Raw genomic sequence first — 18,416 nt, 5'->3', positions numbered from 1 at the left:
ATCACAACATCAACTGGGACAACGTCCAAATCCTCTCCAACAACCTCCATGATTTCACTGAAAGAAAACTAACAGAGTTTGCCGCCATAAGCCATCAATCAACAGAGATCAAGGCTATTTCATCCCATCCGCCTACTATGAATTCATTAAGCAATAATCACCACACCTATGTGAACATATCCTGTTTATTTGGCTTCATGTCCCATTGGCTTCCACCTATGTGTTCTCTGTCCATCATGTTGTCATTACTTACTCATGTCATCCCACTCATGGTATGCAATTGTTGTTACTATTAATCATCGTCTGTTAATCCTCCACCAGACCCGTGAAAATCCGGGGCAGAATGGGTCTGAAAGGCGACTATGCTGGTCGTAAGAGGCGACTAACGGGATCGGGTGGTCAGGCTCGTTGATTGGGTTGGAGCATGTCATCGATCCCAATTGCGTGGATCGATGCTCATGATATCAATCACTGGATCGTCTGGTCCAGACTCGATTATTTACAGACCGCCCTCATATAGTTGGAATATTGGTGAGTGTGGCGTAAAACAACAAACCGACCAACCAATCCTCCACCACTCTATATATTCTGTACAATATTCCTCATTCAGTCTTGCATGACAGCGGTATTAGGATCTATACCGAAACATCGTCTTTACAGTATTAAAGAAGTTGTTATCCATAAATGTCTACTTTGTAATTGTTACTTTTGTTGAAATGTCATCAAATTATTTAGTTATATGTTTCATTATACGTCAGTATAATCAGTATTCTGTATGGAAGTATCTGCAATAATCTATGCAAGTATGAAGTCCTGGCACGCATGTTCTCTCAACACCACGATTCTTCACAAACAAAACGTGAGTCGGATACACAGGCCGTAGCTGAAGGTAATTTTCCACATGATTCGATGAATTAAAGGACAAGTTGATGTTTTGTTCCAAATTTAGTACAACTGCATGCGATGATTCATTTCAAGCAAAGGTCTATGTAGACACCTGGGACGTGGTCCAATTGACGTTTGTGATCCCAATACGGACAATTACATTTTAGGACATGATCAGTGTTTGTTTAATTTGAGGCGGAGAGGGGGATGCTGGAAAATCTGTGCTCAGGGGATACCCTCAACCCCTACCCCACGTGTCAGAAGAGGCAAAAACTTCAGTACTTCTTGGCATTCAGTTTTTCTACAATGGGAGAGGGATTATGGTTCTAAGTCATTTTAATCAATATTCCAGATGCAAAACAAATGGAACATCAGCAACTGGTTCCACACCATCTTCCCGAGGCAAGAGAGTAAACTGACTTTAAAAGTCAAGTGGAAACTGGACTTTTGTAGTCAGTTAACTCCCTTGCCTCAGGAAGATGGCTCCACACATTGTACCCATGTGAGGAATCACATCGTCAGCTTCACAAGGCAAAGCTTAAACATGGCTCCCCCACTGCCACATGTCATCAATATGTTGGCAAAAGTCAATGATGCATAACACCATTACATAGAATACCAGACATACAAAATATTTTTCATCTTCAATATGCTATTCACCATGTTTCTTTCCAGCGACCTTCACAAAATAGTTGTTTTACATAGAAGTCTTTCTTAATTTTGCAAATTAAAAAGTCTTTCTTCGTTTTCAAATACATATTTCCATGAAACTTATTTTTAAACTTGTTTTCAGGAAAGTAACCCTATATATTATTAATCTTGCCTTCTGTTTATTTGTCCAATGACAAAAAAAACGTTGGATTCTGGGTTAGAATTGGTACGCAGCAACCAATGTCCTATAGGGGGACTTAATCATTTTTTTCACTTGTTTGAATGATCCACATTTGTCTGATTAGAGGCCTTCAATATTGCTGCAGGGGGCACGGGTGGCCCAGTCGTCGCGATTCACTGTGCAGAGTTGCATCCCTTTGGCACGCCAGAAACCTATGATTCTGAGTTTGAATCCCGGTTTTCGAGGTTTGACAGCACCATACCTGTGCTCATGGGTTTCACCGAAGTGGTAAACATCTGAGACTTGCATCACTTCGGTCTTTCCTTCCACATTAAGCTGACACTGCGATATAACTGGAATACTGTTAAAAGCCTCGTCAAACCCAACTCACCCAACTCACCCACACCCCTCAATATTGCTGCAGCATTGAGGAATAACATGAGTCTGGCTTTTTATTCATGTGAGCTAAAAGGTGTCAACATATAAAAGAAAACGAGAACACACATTAAAACAACCCATCAGTTTATTGTCATTGCATTGTGGTCATAGATCCACATTCTCCCAGTTAAATATTGTCAACATGTTATAAAAAATACACCTATATGAAGTAGAACACATTTTTGCATACCGACACATGTTAAAAGAATGAACACATACACTCACAGATTCACAGCCATCGTCTCTGTTCAGAGATTATCACACAATTCTAGTTTAATATTGATAAAACACATTTCATTCAGTCAAATGAGTAAGACACCTGAAACGTGAGTTTGTACAGAGTTGAGTCTGACAAAATGAATGCCATTTGGATAAATGATATTGCAATTTCCTGGATAATTAATGTATGGTTTGTATAGTATCACAGGCACCGTCAGCGGCAAGGCACATGAACCGTTTCCTTAGACCACAACAGAGATGTTATATTTACTAGGAAGAATAACCTCATTTTCTAAGTTTCGCAAGTGTTGCCAAAGGAGCAGACAGGGAGACATTTAACCATTACTGACTCAGAGCCGAAACTATTCGTACAGTAAAATAAAAGGCTGTGGCCTTACAGTTTTCAGGTCAGAAACACTGGAGCTTATCTGAATCTTGATGAGATTAAGCACATATAGTTTGTAACTTGATATGGAATGTATTTGTATTTAATTGACCAGAGCAGTGACATAATTAGATGTATCTAAATGTAAAAGAAACATTGGATAAAACATACAGGGCACTAAAATAAGTTTAAAAAAATTAAAAATCTCTGCACTGGTACAATAGATGTCTACATAGTAGACATTGTGCATAGAACCTTATATTGAATATCATGACACACCATGATATACAAATGCATTAAGAAGAGACGTATTTATACCAACTACAAATATGACGACTACCATGCTCAATAATAAATTCTATTCCTAACAAGTTTACCATATTGCAACATCCTCACCTAAATGTACAATGTACTTCCTCAACGATACAATGTATTTCTCTTATGATACAGTATCTTCGAATGACTGTCTCAATGTTGCAACCATACTGGTACTGTCAGGCTTTGAGCAATGGGTGATCAGCTACAAAAGATGCTCACTGATAGTGGAGTGATGCAGTCTCATGTTCGTGAAATGGTCACTGCGGGTCCAGCAGGTTGGGTGATGAGGATGAATATATCACAGCTGAGAAACTCGCTTCTCAAGGGCTTTCAATTCCTCCATGATTGCAGTAGGCAGGTCATCGTTCACCTGCTCGTCAAAATACTTGTAGATGGACTTTACCTCGTCCTGCCAAAAATCGGCAGGCAGTCGGAACAATTCCTGGAGATCTACTGGCTCCTCGAGACCACTGAGGTTTAAAGAGTTAAATTTGGGGATGTAGCCAATGGCAGATTCATTTGCAATGTTCTCTCCGTCCACACGACGGAAGATCCATTCTAACACACGAGCGTTTTCGCCAAATCCTGGCCACAGAAAGTGTCCTTTGTCGTCCTTGCGGAACCAGTTAACATGGAAGATCTTGGGAAGCTTCTCCTGGCGTTGCTGGAAACTCAACCAGTGCTTCAGATAATCCCCAAAGTTGTACCCGAAGAATGGGCGCATGGCAAAGGGATCATGCATGATTTGTTTGGCTGCAAGAAAAAATAGACAAATTAGAGGATTTCTTAAATCGTTTGATTTATTTTAGACTTTTCAATAAAACTGTAGAGAGACTATATAACTACCATAAAAAACTTGTGTTTGAAACTGAGTGAGTCAGGTGTAATGCTGCTTTGAACAGTATTCCAGTTATACCACAGCGTGTCAGCTTGATGTCGGAAGAGTGAGAGTATGATTTTACGCCGGTTTTAGCAATATTCCAGCAATATCACGCCAAGGGGACTCCAGTAATGGGCTTCACACATTGTACCCATGTCAGAATCAAACCCGAGTCTTCGGCATGACGAGCAAACGCCTTAACAACGAGGCTACCCGACCGCCCGTGATGTGGAAAGAATCTTTTAGAGATGCAGGTATTAGTTTCTCATGTACCATGACTAGGGGTTGCCGCTAACAAACCTGGCAAGATAATCAGGGTAAATCTGGGATTTGAACACATGATCAGAGATTTCCCCTCCTGCCTACTGGACTCAAGCTAATTGAGATGTCTGAGACATCTGCCCTCCCAGGTGATGCGACACCATATACACTACTTACAGCTATGTTCTGCTGCAGCTGTAGACTCGGATCTCATAGCGGCACCAAGGAAGACGCCATGCTGCCAGTTGAAGGACTCGTACACAAGCGGAACTCCTGCGGACAAGTTGGCAAGTGAAAGTTTATCGCTGACAAGTGACTAATTGCTCGTAAAACAAGTAGAACATCAAATGGTTGGTCTCTTTCAATTCATATTCAGCAAACATTTTGACCCCTATAAAATTATTGTACAACAAGAATAGCATTTTGACGTACTCATCACAGGAGTTTACATAATCTGACAACCACAAAGGTTCTTACCTTCTGGTCTTCTGCCCCCAAAGATGATGGCCTCGATGGGCACGCCCTCAGGGCTCTCCCATGCAGGGTCCATTATGGGGCACTGTGAGGCTGGGGCACAAAACCTGCAACATGAAAAACATACAGGTTACTAAACAAGGTCACAGTTCAGACACTGCACAGAAAACTGCGTTCCAGCAATATGATGGCAGCCTGTCAAAAAGCGAGTCTGGACAAGGTAACATCCTGACCTGGAGTTAGGGTGAGCTGCCGGCTTGCCGCTCTCCTTCTTCCAGTCCCCGTCTCCCAACCACGACTCCACCTTGACGTCATTGGTCATCTCCTTCTCCAAGCCCTCCCAGAAGAACCCTCCATCACTCGTCTCCGCAACATTCGTGAATACTGTGTTGCTCTTGACCGTCTTCATGGCATTTGGATTTGTTTTCATTGAGGTACCTGATGAAGCAAAAAGAGATAATAATACACAGCTACACAACTAAGAACATGCATTTCAAAATAACAAAGGAAAGTCTCATCACCCCCCGCAATTCCATAACTCAGAAGCTCTGATACGTTTCTCTAACACATCAAACAGATACAGTTTCTTCACGGTAAGATCTGGGGTAGAATAAGTCTTCAGCAACCCATGCTTGCTGTAAGAGGCGACTAAAGGGATTGGGTGGTCAGGCTCACTGACTTGGTTGATGCATGTCATCGTATCCCAATAGCATAGATCGATGCTCATGATGTCAATCACTGGATTGTCTGATCCAGACTCTTATTAACAGACCGCCGTCATATAGCTGGAATATTGCTGAGAGCGGCGTTTAACAACAAACAAAAGAGATGTAGATGTACAGGTACTACATAATTGAAATTTTAAGTTATCTCCAATTGAAAACTAAAATGACAATCAAAAACTTTTTATCTACAGAAAGACGAAGACACTGACCAGGGGCCACTCCGAAGAATCCAGCTTCGGGGTTAATGGCTCTGAGCTTGCCATTGTTGTCGAACTTCATCCACGCGATGTCATCACCCACACAGGTGACCTTGTACCCTGGCAGCGAAGGGGTCATCATGGCAAGGTTGGTCTTGCCGCACGCACTGGGGAACGCAGCGGCCATGTACTTCTTCTCCCCCTTGCTGTTCTCGATGCCCAGAATCTGACAAAACAAACAGTTGCAATCAGATACTGAAATACACTGAGGGAAAAAAAGACGAAGACCTGGAAGTGTTTGGTGTTGGAGTCAGTGAGCGGGTGGCGAGTCTGGTTTATTAACGCTCTGAACTGTATTTCAGTTATATCATGTCATGTCAGCTTGATGTGGGAGGAAAGCACAAAGTGATGCAGGTCTTGGAGGTCAACCAGTGAGTGAGTGAGTGAGTGAGTTGGGTTTAACGCTGTTTGAACAGTATTCCAGTTATATCACGGTGTGTCAGCTTAATGTGGGAGGAAGCCCGAAGTGATGCGAGTCAGACGTTTACCACTTCTGTGAAACCCACGAGCACGGGTATGGTGCTGACAAACCTAGAAACATAATCTGGGCGAACGGTTATTTGAACCCACAATCATAGGTTTCTGGTGTGCCCAAGGGACGCAACTCTGCACAGACGACTGGCCCACCCGTGCCCCCTAGGTCAACCAATGAGCATGGGTATGGTGTTGTGAAACCCAGAAACACAAGTAGGGATAATCGGTATTTGAATCCATGATCATAATGATCAAATCTGAGATAAAAAATACAATGTGTACCATTTTCCGACCTATTTAGGTAGGTGGGGGTGTCATGAACAAATGACACTGTTTAAGTTTATCAAATACTTTTTTCATAAATTTGATTTTTAAGGGTGGGGTTCATGAAGAAATTGGTGGGGAAAGAGGTGTATGTGTGAGTGTGAGTGTGAGTGTGTGTGTGTGTGTGTGTGTGTGTGTGTGTGTGTGTGTGTGTGTGTGTGTGTGTGTGTGTGTGTGTGTGTGTGCATGTGTGTGTGCGTGTGTCCAATAAATAGCCAGTCTCTAATCCAAGGAAAACAATGGACTCCTACCAGCATGTGTTCTGCCAGCCAGCCCTCTCTCTTGGCCAGAATGGAGCCTAGACGTAGAGCAAAGCATTTCTTGCCAAGGAGAGAGTTTCCGCCATACCCACTGCCAAAGGACGCGATTTCGTTCCTCTCTGGGATGTGAGCCACCAAGGTCAACTTGGGGTCACACGGCCAGTTGTTACGGAGAGGACCTGCAACAGTGAGTTTGGGAATGAATAATATTCCATTTCTTTGCACAGTGACAGATAAAAGAATTTGTTAAAAAGTTACATTGAGTTTGGCCTTGAAAACAGAAAGGGCTGAAGTATTTAACACATATTAAAGTCACAAGTATCTTTGCTGTTGACTTATTTGTAAACTTGTTGACTCGTATGCAAATCCACAGTCAACAATAGTCCAGTTTTATAACAACAACTCATTCATAATCAAATTTGGGCCAAGCTCACTAGTGGTTAATAGCACAAGCAACAATCCACATCATTGCAATGGATACACAATCAGACATGTAACATTTCATATGTCACATAACCACAGCCCGTTAATAGTCAAGTTTTGGAAAAGCAAACTAATGGATGACAGCAAGAGCAAGATATGCATACCTCGTCATAGTGATTGTTGTGAATTCCTCAAAGTTTTGTTTGTTTGTTAGTTGTATAACGATGCACTTAGCAATATTTCAGCTGTATGACGGCAGTCTGTAAATAATCGAGTCTGGACCAGACAATCCAATGATAGACATCATGAGCATCAATCCATACAATTGGGATACGATGACATGAATCAACCAAGTCAGTGAACCTGACAACCCAATCACATTATTCTCCTCTTTCGGCAAGCATAGTCACCTCTTACGGCAAACACAGATTGCTGAAGATGTATTTTAACTCGTATCTTCACACGTCAATCTCCACTAGTCAACACATATACCATGTATGGTGGGGGCCTATTCTCCAGAAATGGAGACAAGAATGTCAGTAAATCCTTGTATACTGGAACTAATGTTTATTAACGTTTCGGATAATATTTCTATCATCAAGCAGTTCAATCATCCACTTACTTGTCAAAGGTAGAGGTCTTCCGACGGAGTGCAGACACTTGACGAAGTTTTCATCGTTCAGGGCATTCAGCACACGTGACCCCATACGTGTCATGATTCTCATGCTGGCTACCACGTAGGCGGAGTCTGTCAGCTGCACGCCGATCTTGGACATGGGCGATCCAATAGGGCCCATGCTAAACGGAATCACATACATGGTGCGCCCTGAAGACCACAACAGTAACATATTAGTCAACTGTCTCACAATATTACATATATAATGACCGGCACTTTCTAATGTATACCAAACAAAAAAAGCTAGAGATCATGAATACTTTGGGGGATACTTTTATGAAATTGTGTTCTCTGCCTTCACTTAAAAAAAATATCCCCCCCCCCCTCAGAAAAAATAAATAACTGAACCCCCAACTGTATCTACTTCTCAAAAAAAGTTAAGAACACCTGAATCAGTTCTTTAACATCTTTTGAGTTGTATATAACAAATAACTTCCTCCACCTTGGTAGCAAGGCAAAATTATTTTCATTTGCTCTGTAGGCTCTGCTCTAACAATTTGTTATAACTTTCTGCACTATTCATGTAGCAAGTTTGTCAAACAATATTGAACAATATGTGTGTGCATGAAGGTTGAGAAGAGGTTAAAGTTGTGATAGAGGATACACAAGATATGTTCAGTTTCATTTGTACAAATGTACAAAGGAAAATTTCCTAATCAAGGCGGTAAAGAAATGAAGGTTGAATTATATTTCTGAAAGCCGACATCTGATTGGCTCAAGAACCCATGCACCTTTCATTTAGAATACGTGGTATGTTCAGTGTTCACCTGAAACAATCTTCTAATGGAGACTGTCATGCAGAAATGTATTGGATCAGAGTAAAGTGAGCGATTTGAGTTTCACGCTGTTTTGAACAGTATTCCAGTGATGTCATGGCATGTCAGCTTAATGTGGGAGGAAAGCCCGAGGTGAGGCAGGTTTTACATGTTTACCACTTTGGCGAAACCTCGAACACGGGTATGGTGCTGACAAACCTATAAACATAATCAGGACAAACTGGGATTTGAGCCCACGACCACAGGTTCTTGGCATGCCTAAGTTGCTCAACTCTGCACAGCGAATCGTGGTGCCTTAGACAACTGGCCAACTGTGACACTGGTTAAGAATCAGTCACCTAACGCCGAGACACATTTTGGCATGTTCCACCATCAACCCACCTTTCATGCAGTTAGGGAATCTCATGTTGAGTTCATTGTCCATGTCCACTGGCGACATCCAGTTGCCCAGCTGGCTCTTGGCACCAAACTTGGGACTTGGCACCGTATCCCGCTGTTCATCTGTCGATATGTAGGTCAACTTCTCAACTCTCGCAACATCTGCAGGATCCGTCCTGGCCAACCAACTGCAACATGATTGTCAAGTGTGTTACTAGGCAACACACTTCATGTGTGTGAGTGAGGCAGGTTAATGCTGCTATGAAAGTTAGTTAAGTTATACCACAGCACGTCAGCTTGATGTGGGAGGAAAGTCTGAAGTGATGCAGGTCTTAGACGTTAGATATTTGCTTAAACCAACAAGTATGATATGGTGCCAACCAACTAGAAAAATAATCAGGCCGATTTCTGGGATTCAAACTGACGAGCATAGAATTCTGGCGCTGTTAACCCCTTTCGGAGCCAGAAGTATAACTGATCCATGACAAACCCAAACAAAGATGAGCAAAAATTTGTGCAATATATTCACAAGATTTCCATCATTTTTGTTCACAATTTTTTTAATATATTTATTTATTTCAATTTTTTAAACAGTTCAAGGAATCTGTGAACACTGACTGTAAAGGCAGACAGGGATGAAAATCTAATAATTGTAAAAAATCAAAATAATCATGAGATATGAGATTTAAATAAAGAATCCAATCAAGGGATTTATTACAGTGGCAGGGGGAGGTGATGGGGTCAGAGGATGTTGATGCATTAATGTACCGAAAATAAGGACCTTCCCCTCATGGATGTGATATTTTGGGATGACCCTCCATATGTCCTTGACATTTTTTCATGACCTTCCCCGAAATAAATAAATGCAAAAGCACTTTGTATTTTTTTTAAAATGACAATTTTTAATGAGCCCTTATTTGACCCTCCCCTCTCCCCAAGAAACTGCTTTATTTGGGTGACCCTCCCGATTTCCTCGGAAACCCCGACATGATTCCCTCTGACTTGGAGCCAATCACTGTGTCACCTACCAGTTATCATATTTTGGTAGACTTTTCAGGATGCCATCTTTCTGCAGCATGTACGTGAGAAGCTCGTTCTCCCGATCGGAGCCATCACAGATGTGCAGGGTATCGGGCTGACAGACACGGGCATTCTCCTCCACATAGCTCCGGACTCGGTTGGGGAGGCGCTCCAGATCGCCATAGATGACCTGGAAGTTCCGTCGGGGGACATCAAACACAGCTCTGCTCTTGATGGAGGGCGAGTGCCTCAAAACACAGGAACTGAATCTGTTGGGAGAGAGAGAGAGTGTCATTATTCATGTTAGTGATAGCTTAAGGACAAACAGGCCGTTATGGAAATAAATTGTTCAAGCGGCAAATATTCTGAAGTCTGTATTTCATCAAAAAGATTGTTTTACCAGCTTTTCAGCCTGACTTATGTCACTGGCCTGAAGCCCGAGTCTAGTAAGACATTGTTTGGTCTTATGCCAAGAGGCAGTTTGGGGGTAGTAGACTTTTCTAACAGAGACTGCATTTTTACAGAATGGAGAGATGGAATCTTTTGCCAGTGCCTATCCTTCATGGGTCTGTGTAGTGGAATATACAAACCAATGAAGTATTGACAATGATGCAAGGCACATGAGGAATCAACGTCATAGCGAACACCAAACCGACCTTCTGACCCAACTGATTATTTTACAGGCTTTTGTCATATAGATGGAATTTTCAATGGATGTTGGAAAATGCCCAGTCTGTGAAATGGGAAGCCATCAATACCTGTCAGACAAGTGTCACTCACAGGTCTATTTCAGTACAAGCTGATGAATGTTCCCATGACAACCTTCATGCAACAGTTAATTGAGTCTAGCATATTTGCCTTCTCCCTCATCACAACAGCTCTGTGAAGCATGGAGAGTTCTAATGGTTATGTTGGTAATTGAAGATGAGAATGACTGATAAGATATATAATTATCCTTTCGGCTGACATGTTCCAAAGCAAATTACATATAGTTTTATAAGTGGACAGATATTACATTCAATATTTCGAGCTCAAACATGAATAATTTTTCTTCAGGGTAAAAATTCACGCAAAATAAATCAGACTAAAAGACTTTGCTTTTTTAAAATAAGCAATACAATATGACATGAGATTAGTCATGCTTAAAACTCGGGATGGGACGAGTCCAAATTTACTACCGGGGTACCCAACCCCCTACAATCGACATTTACCGGGTACCCGCTGTAGGTGTCAAGACAAAACGTCTGATTTGGAATACTTTGACCATAGCCCTGGACAAAATGTATTTAGGTACACTATAAAATGATCTGGTCATGCACTGAAGTTGACGGAAGTTTTATCTTTATTCAAACATATAAAAGTCAGAAGGAATGGGTGCATAGTCAGAAAGAAATATGACCATTAGTGACTTGTAAGGTAACCATATAGTTCTAGATCATTTTTGTCATTAAACAATATATCACGTGACTAACCACGGGTCCAGGTAGTCATGTGGGTACCCGGGTCCTTCTCAGTACCCACCCAACCCGAGTACCTGACCCAAGTACCTGAGTTACCCGACCCAAGTACCCAAGTTACCTGACCGGAGCTACCCATCCCAGCCTTAATTAAAACTATATTTACCACTAAAAAGAAGTTGAAAAACCACCCTATGTTTTTCATAAGACTATTCAATCTTTCATGGCCATGACAACTATGGTCATATGAAAGAAACAGGTGTTCCTTAACTTCTTTCGAGTAGCATATGATGTGAGCATTACTCAGAACAAACCTAATTCATTAAAACTATACCCAGCACTGACCATGCACTTACGCTGTAAGTATCATTAGTATGAGAACTTAAGCAGGTTTTATTACATCAGCTGGGTACTGCCTCAACATTGTATTGCGCTATCTCACGACTTGATACCACTTGATCCACTTTGAGAATCAGCTGATTTCTCAGATCTAGGTCATCAGTAAGGAAAAATACCTGACTGGACTTTGATCGAAATAACAATGTTGAACATGTCCTTTCAATTTTCCATTACTTCTTGTTTTAAATTTGAGGCCATAATATCAGATGCAGTAGGAATAAAATGAATAAAAGCTGGTAATAAAGAAGTGAGTGATTGAAAGTAACAGTTTTATTTCCTGAAAATATTTTAAATGTTAAATTTTGAAACTATATACAAGCAAGGGTTGAAAAAATCCAATAAAGACAGCATTAACTTTTTTCAGATGAGCCTTGCAAAATTTAAGGTAAGACTATTTTAAAACAAGTAACTTCTACAAACATGGTGTGGATATTTAAAATAATAATTGGGGTTTCAACCTGTATACGAATATTGATGAAATTTTCAGATATAACCCATACTTTGGAGTATTAACCAACATACTTCGTCCCCAAGGTGATAGTGTGACACATGTGAGCTTCCACAGTGTGATGCAGCCATGATAACTGCTCTATAAACAAGTTATATGTGGAATAGTTAATTAATACTTTTAATTTGCTAGCCAGCTGGTCTGGCATGGCCCTCGATTTACTGACTTGGATTGAATATCTCTTGAAACCTGAGCAGCAGGGAAAAATTTAAGCATGAGAATCTAACGTCCTTGTCAAATCAACAAACATGCAGATGCTCTACCACAAGACCACGGAGGCGGCCTTATACTATAGCAGAAAATTTTAAAGGTCTACGACTTTCCTTGATATCTGACACAGTTGAGTCTGGTTCATAGCAGTTAGCTACTAGTCAAAAGCCCATGTCTAGTAAAAGTCTGTTTGGTCTAGTAAGATCACCTGATACTACAGGAGTGTGAGTTGGGTTTAACACCACCTTTAACATGTCAGCTTAATGTGGGAGGAAAGCCCCAAGTGATACATGTCTCAGAAGCTAATGACACTACAGCGATGCCCAGGTATGGAGCTGACAAACCTAGAAACAAACCGGGATTTCAACCCACAATCATAGGTTCCTGATGTGTCCAAGGGATGCAACTCTGCACAGCAAATGACTGGGCCACCAATGCCCATTTACCAAAAATTACAATTTAAAGCTATGCCAAGCGCCATCTCCAGGGTTGTAGACTAATTATTTTGGTCAAAGACTGACATTTTTCAGTATTAAAAATAGTTCAGTGAAACAGTGGGAAGAATAAAGACTATCAAAATTTGAATCAACGAATCCTTATAACAAGTCATTAAAAATAAAACATCTGTTTCACAACTTTGGAAAAACCCAGGATTTTCCCGAAGCATGTATTCCCAACAGATTGTATAACTGGGCTCACTGAATAGAGCAGCTGAAACACTCAGACAAATAGATAAGGCACAGGTGACCCAGTTTTTTTTGACTAGGTGAACATCTGAGGCGTATTTCTCCATTCTGCTGTGCAGAATCTTAGTCAGATGAATTTACCAAGATATAGAAAAATTGGCAAAAGTAAATCAAAATTGCTCTTTTGATAAAAAAAATTAATATAACTGAATATGCACCTTATATTTCACAAACTTTTGTTGGATGGGTAATCTAATCTGACCATGCTGACAGAAACCTTTAAATATTTAAATTTATTTATTATGGCCTGTTGACCAAGAGATTCTGTAAGAGAAAAATTGGCCAGTGTAACTGTAAGGATTAAATTTTAAAAAATCTTTTGAAGTAAGTATATTTATCAATGAGTAAATGTTAGATTATCTTGTATTTTACACAAATGCAACTGTTCTCTCCTTGGCATACATTTCGGTTCAAATATTTCCGCTAAAAGTGTCCCCTCTTCAACATGTTGGAGTTCTGTAACGGAGCTAGGTGGGTCCTGTTTCATAAAGTATTGCTTAGCCTTACGTTTGTTTAAACACCCTCGTACAGAGCCCCGCCGGAATAGTTGTCAGCTCAGCATTCAATCAGTGTGGAGCTTGTTGAGAGATGCTGTTATCACTTGTCGCACAATTCACTCACTTTGACATTTCACATTTTATTTCTCCACGATGTCAGATTATACACCCATATATTTCTCTTCACCAGGAGGAAATTTTACAATACTTAACATTTTACCATTTAATCATGTCCTGATGGAATTTTATAAATAAGATGACACTTTAAATAATATGCTTTTTTAAGTAAAACCATTTTTGAAAAAAAATAATATATGAGTAATAATGATAATACTTTAATAAAATTCAGTTTATTTATGTAGATCTAAATATTATTAGTGCAATGAAAACAAATTAAATGCATATAAAACTACTGAAGCTCAACATTTTATGCAATGGTGGAGGATCTAATAGTATGACAAGCGTATTCATGTTCGCAAATTTGAGATATTACAGATTCAGAGGCAGCACGTTGACCTCTAGTTGAGCGTGCCCTGTCAAGCAAGGTATGAACCCAAGTCTGCAGAAGACAGTCGGCCGACCACTGGTTATAAATCGATTGACAAACACGTGGCTCAAAGGGTTTCACTCGATTAATTTTCCAGTTCAACATTTCTTCCCCACGAAAGGAAAACAAATTCAAATATAGTCGAAAAACAGTTTGGAGATAAGTGATTAGATAACAGTATAGTAATTTTAAAAAGCAACTGAAAACATAAAGTAAATTTTGTCACCTGATAAACTTGAATAGACCAACCATTATGACGACCCTGCTGACCCATCGACAGTCCAGTGACAACTGTTAATTTTAGTAACCGCGTAAGGATATGACATGTGAAATCTTGCCGCTAAACTAGGTTATCGCAATACTGATAATAAACCACAACGAACTACTTCCGCTTGCTACTATGCACTGTAGTGTTAGTTTTTATTTAAAATGTATTTTTTACACATATGATTCCCATGAAGTCATATAATTATGCACTATATGTTAAAGCTAAGTGATATATGTGCGTTGCGAGGCAATATGGGGGTGTGTCTGAATACTAGATTTTCATTGGTCAAACAAATCCACACGCACCGACTCACTTCTTGTAGTCAGCTGATCGTGTAAACAAAGAGAAACGGGCAATCTCCCACGCTCAGCTATTAACATGTCGTTGGAGTTTAGGGCGGTTTTGAGAACAAAATGATTACAAATGAGCAGTCACGTTGCTGATCATGATGTAACAATCCCGTTGAAAGATTATTTGTACCATTTTGGGGAGGATGACGAAATCGCTGGCTGAGGTAATTCCTAATATTCAACCAGGAAACGGAGAACGGAGAACAATTATACGTTAAAATTAATTTCCACACAATACAAACACCACATTGACGTCGCCATTTTATCATTAACCATTATGAAACAGATGTACACATGATATGAATATTCATTTGTCTACCTGTTCATGGTATGTGCTAATATACATCGTTATTCATGACACGAATTCTAGAATATATCTAATTTCCACTGCATTATCACTGTTGGTTTGAATGTATTTGTTCCTGGGAACATGCCGAAATGCCCACTAAACGTTAGAACAGTAATGAAATGTCAAGTTACACTGATTATTTTGAAGATACCCATGCATGTCAATTATCATATATTTATCAATTATGGCGAGAAAGTGGCACGATGCGTCGAAATGAAAAAGCACCCACATTAATAACACTCTTCATTCACTAAACTAAACATATGAAACCTTATGTTATACTAAAAAAAGACAAAAAGTAAAATTCTGGTAGTATTCAATTTACAAAACGGAGTATTATATTTCTACTTGAAAGAGAAGCAGATCACGAAGCTACATTTAAAATGGGTAATCAAAGAGCCTATCTTCAGTTGATAAAATCAAAATGATATGTTATACATATATCAGACATATTTAACATATACGCATCAAAGTGAGATACTTATACAATGTACTTACTGCTCTGTCTCCGACATCGATTCCATTGTATCTGTCTCAGGCATATTGCGGATCTAGCTTCAAACGCAGTGTTCATAGATACTTGTTGTCTATCGAGAGTCATGCAGATTCTGGGGCAGCTATTCGCCCCGCGGTTCCTTTATACGCTCGGCTGATGCGCGTCATCGATATGCACATGTTGACGAGAGCAGAATAACATCTATTTTTAGACAATCGGTCAAGCAACGCTTCTGGAAGTCAAGCTGGCTGTACTTTGACCTCGGAGGAACCCATATAAGTGACGTATATTAACACGATACAAGGTGTGTGTTTTTCAAGGACAAGTAAGTACACTATCAAATGTATAACGTACAAACTTCGCCAGGCTTGCTGACTAGTTATAGCTTGGTTACCTCATTTATACGAAGCAAGGAGTCTACGGGTATATTAAAATAAGAGGGTGGATTATATATTCCGCATTATCACTGCTTGTTTAAATATCGGATTTGTTTCTGATGCATAGGACCATGTAACTACTACTACTAATAATAAACATACTCGCAGACCTGTTAACAAATTTAACAAACAACTTGTTGTTTTCTCATGACAACACTCCCTAAAGTCTATTGTTACTTTGAATCGTTAGTTGAACGATCGTATATCACTGAACAGGTTCTTTTTAAAATAGGAAAGGATCTTTTGAAAAAAAAAATGAATTACAATTATTTTAAAGAAATGTTTTCATAGACTAAGTGTTAGTCTAGCTCATTATCACTTCTTATTGTCACGGTTGAGGGTCGGGTCGAGGGATTACGTTAGAGTAGGTCACACCCGTGTTGCAATGCCACTACATGCTTGTGCACCCATCAATGTCGAACGACCAACCAGACCAAACAGAAATAATTCTTGTATGAATGTTAGCACAGCTAGAATACAGTGGTGTAGGAACCAACTGGGCAGATTTATATTAAAATCACGAGCTGCCGGGACATGAGAATATTACACAAAAACGCAACACAGTAAACTGGAATACCGGAATCCGAACTTATGAGTTTCTGATATTGAAATTTTATGCGTGTTTATTTTTTCTTTTTCAAACTTCTTTCTCCACGAATATATACAAGCCGAACTATCATGTATTATATCTCAAATAATGATAAATATTTTTTATAATATTAATGTCCTTTTTCTTTGTTCAAGTGAATGAGTGTGGGTAAGTTGACGTTTACGCTTTTTTAGCAATATTCAAGCAATATCACGGTGTGGGACACCATGCATGGGCTTCACACATTGTACCCATGTGGGGAATCGAACCTGGGCCTTCGGCGTGGTGAGCGAACGCTTTAACCACTAGGCTACCCCACAACTGTCTCTCTACACCGACCTACATAGATTATTATTAAGTTAAATTATCCATGTACATTGTCCATAAGAGTAGAATTATTGTGTGTAATGACTTTCCGATTCTTGCTCATGTACAATTTGTCAATTCGGAATGCTGATTGGTCAATTGAACCATATGGCGTCACAATGCGTCAGTGATGAGACAGATACGATATGACGTCATCCATTGTTCATGACGTCACGATAGGTTTCATGACGTCATGTGAACAAGGCTTTCATACCTTTTACTCGGGATTACGGATAATCTGTAGTTCCTCGTAGCTCAAGCCCCTATCTCACATACACGATTTAAGAAATTGCGAACACGATTTAAGAAAAGTTGAAAAACCATGTTGATTCGTGCTCGACCTTGTGTTTTATGCAAATTTCTTAACCAAACACGACCCTCATACGACCAAAAACGACCCTCATACGACCCTCATACGACCGTCATACGACCTTCACACGACTGAACACGACTTTTCAGCTCGACGTCCATACGACTCCACGCGACCGACCACGACTTAACACGAATGAACACGAATGAGTGCGCGACCTTCATACATTCTAACACGATTGAAGGAAAAACGTAAAATCGTGTTCAGATTCCTGAATGTGAGATAGGGGCTTTATGGGTTAAGATTTTTTCATGTGTTTCTGGTTTCACCAACTAACCATCATCAACCGAATCAGAGAGTCTGACCATCCTAGACTCGCAGATCGCCTCTTACGACAAACTTGGATTGCTGTAGACCAGTTCTGACCCGGGTCTTTACGGCTCTTGAAATCGGGTTAGAACAGGTCTTCAGCAACCCATGCTTGCCTTAAATTCCGACTATGCTAAGCTCAAAAGGCGACTAACCGGATCGGGTGGTCAGGCTCCCTGACTTGGTTGATGCATGTCATCGTATCCCAATTACTTGGATCGATGCTCATGATATCAATCCAGACTCGGATATTAAGAGACCGCCGTCATATAGCTGGAATATTGGTGAGAGCGGCGTTAAAAAAACAAACAAACACACTTTAGGGTTCCTTTAGTGAAGACTTGATTTTGCGTTTAACATTGTTAACACATATGCAGCTTTTGCATAACACTATTCACTGGCGATTATGTTAGATAAGACGAAAAAAAGGTGTATGTTAGGCTGACCGTTTATCACAGTGTTACGACGTTGGATTGTCATAAGTAATCTCCCGTGAAAACCTAATCTCGCGTA

At 40.1% G+C, this 18,416-nt stretch overlaps 1 protein-coding gene across 2 annotated transcripts; it reads right to left on the bottom strand.

Moving 5' to 3' along the window:
- Positions 1-2,222: 2,222 nt before the first annotated feature.
- LOC124119646 (phosphoenolpyruvate carboxykinase, cytosolic [GTP]-like) lies at positions 2,223-15,990 on the bottom strand. Of its 2 annotated transcripts, none has more exons than XM_046482237.2 (10): positions 15,835-15,990; positions 10,014-10,274; positions 8,989-9,173; positions 7,778-7,981; positions 6,724-6,911; positions 5,627-5,840; positions 4,926-5,130; positions 4,696-4,799; positions 4,396-4,491; positions 2,223-3,830 (listed from the first exon to the last, which is right to left on the bottom strand). In XM_046482237.2, the coding sequence occupies exons 1-10, from the start codon at positions 15,876-15,878 to the stop codon at positions 3,376-3,378; spliced, it is 1,956 nt and encodes a 651-aa protein (XP_046338193.1). In that variant the 5' UTR covers positions 15,879-15,990; the 3' UTR covers positions 2,223-3,375. The 2 variants fall into 2 exon arrangements, with proteins under 2 accessions (XP_046338193.1, XP_048253807.1); XM_048397850.1 differs by lacking the exon at positions 15,835-15,990 and adding an exon at positions 14,596-14,735.
- Between the last annotated feature and the right edge of the window lie 2,426 nt (positions 15,991-18,416).

Source organism: Haliotis rufescens, unplaced genomic scaffold (genome assembly GCF_023055435.1).
Source record: "Haliotis rufescens isolate VD_foot unplaced genomic scaffold, xgHalRufe1.0.p SCAF_17, whole genome shotgun sequence".
Classification (NCBI taxonomy): Eukaryota; Metazoa; Mollusca; class Gastropoda; order Lepetellida; family Haliotidae; genus Haliotis; species Haliotis rufescens.
Note: the sequence above shows the minus strand (reverse complement) of the source record. Positions and strands in the feature narration are given on the sequence as shown.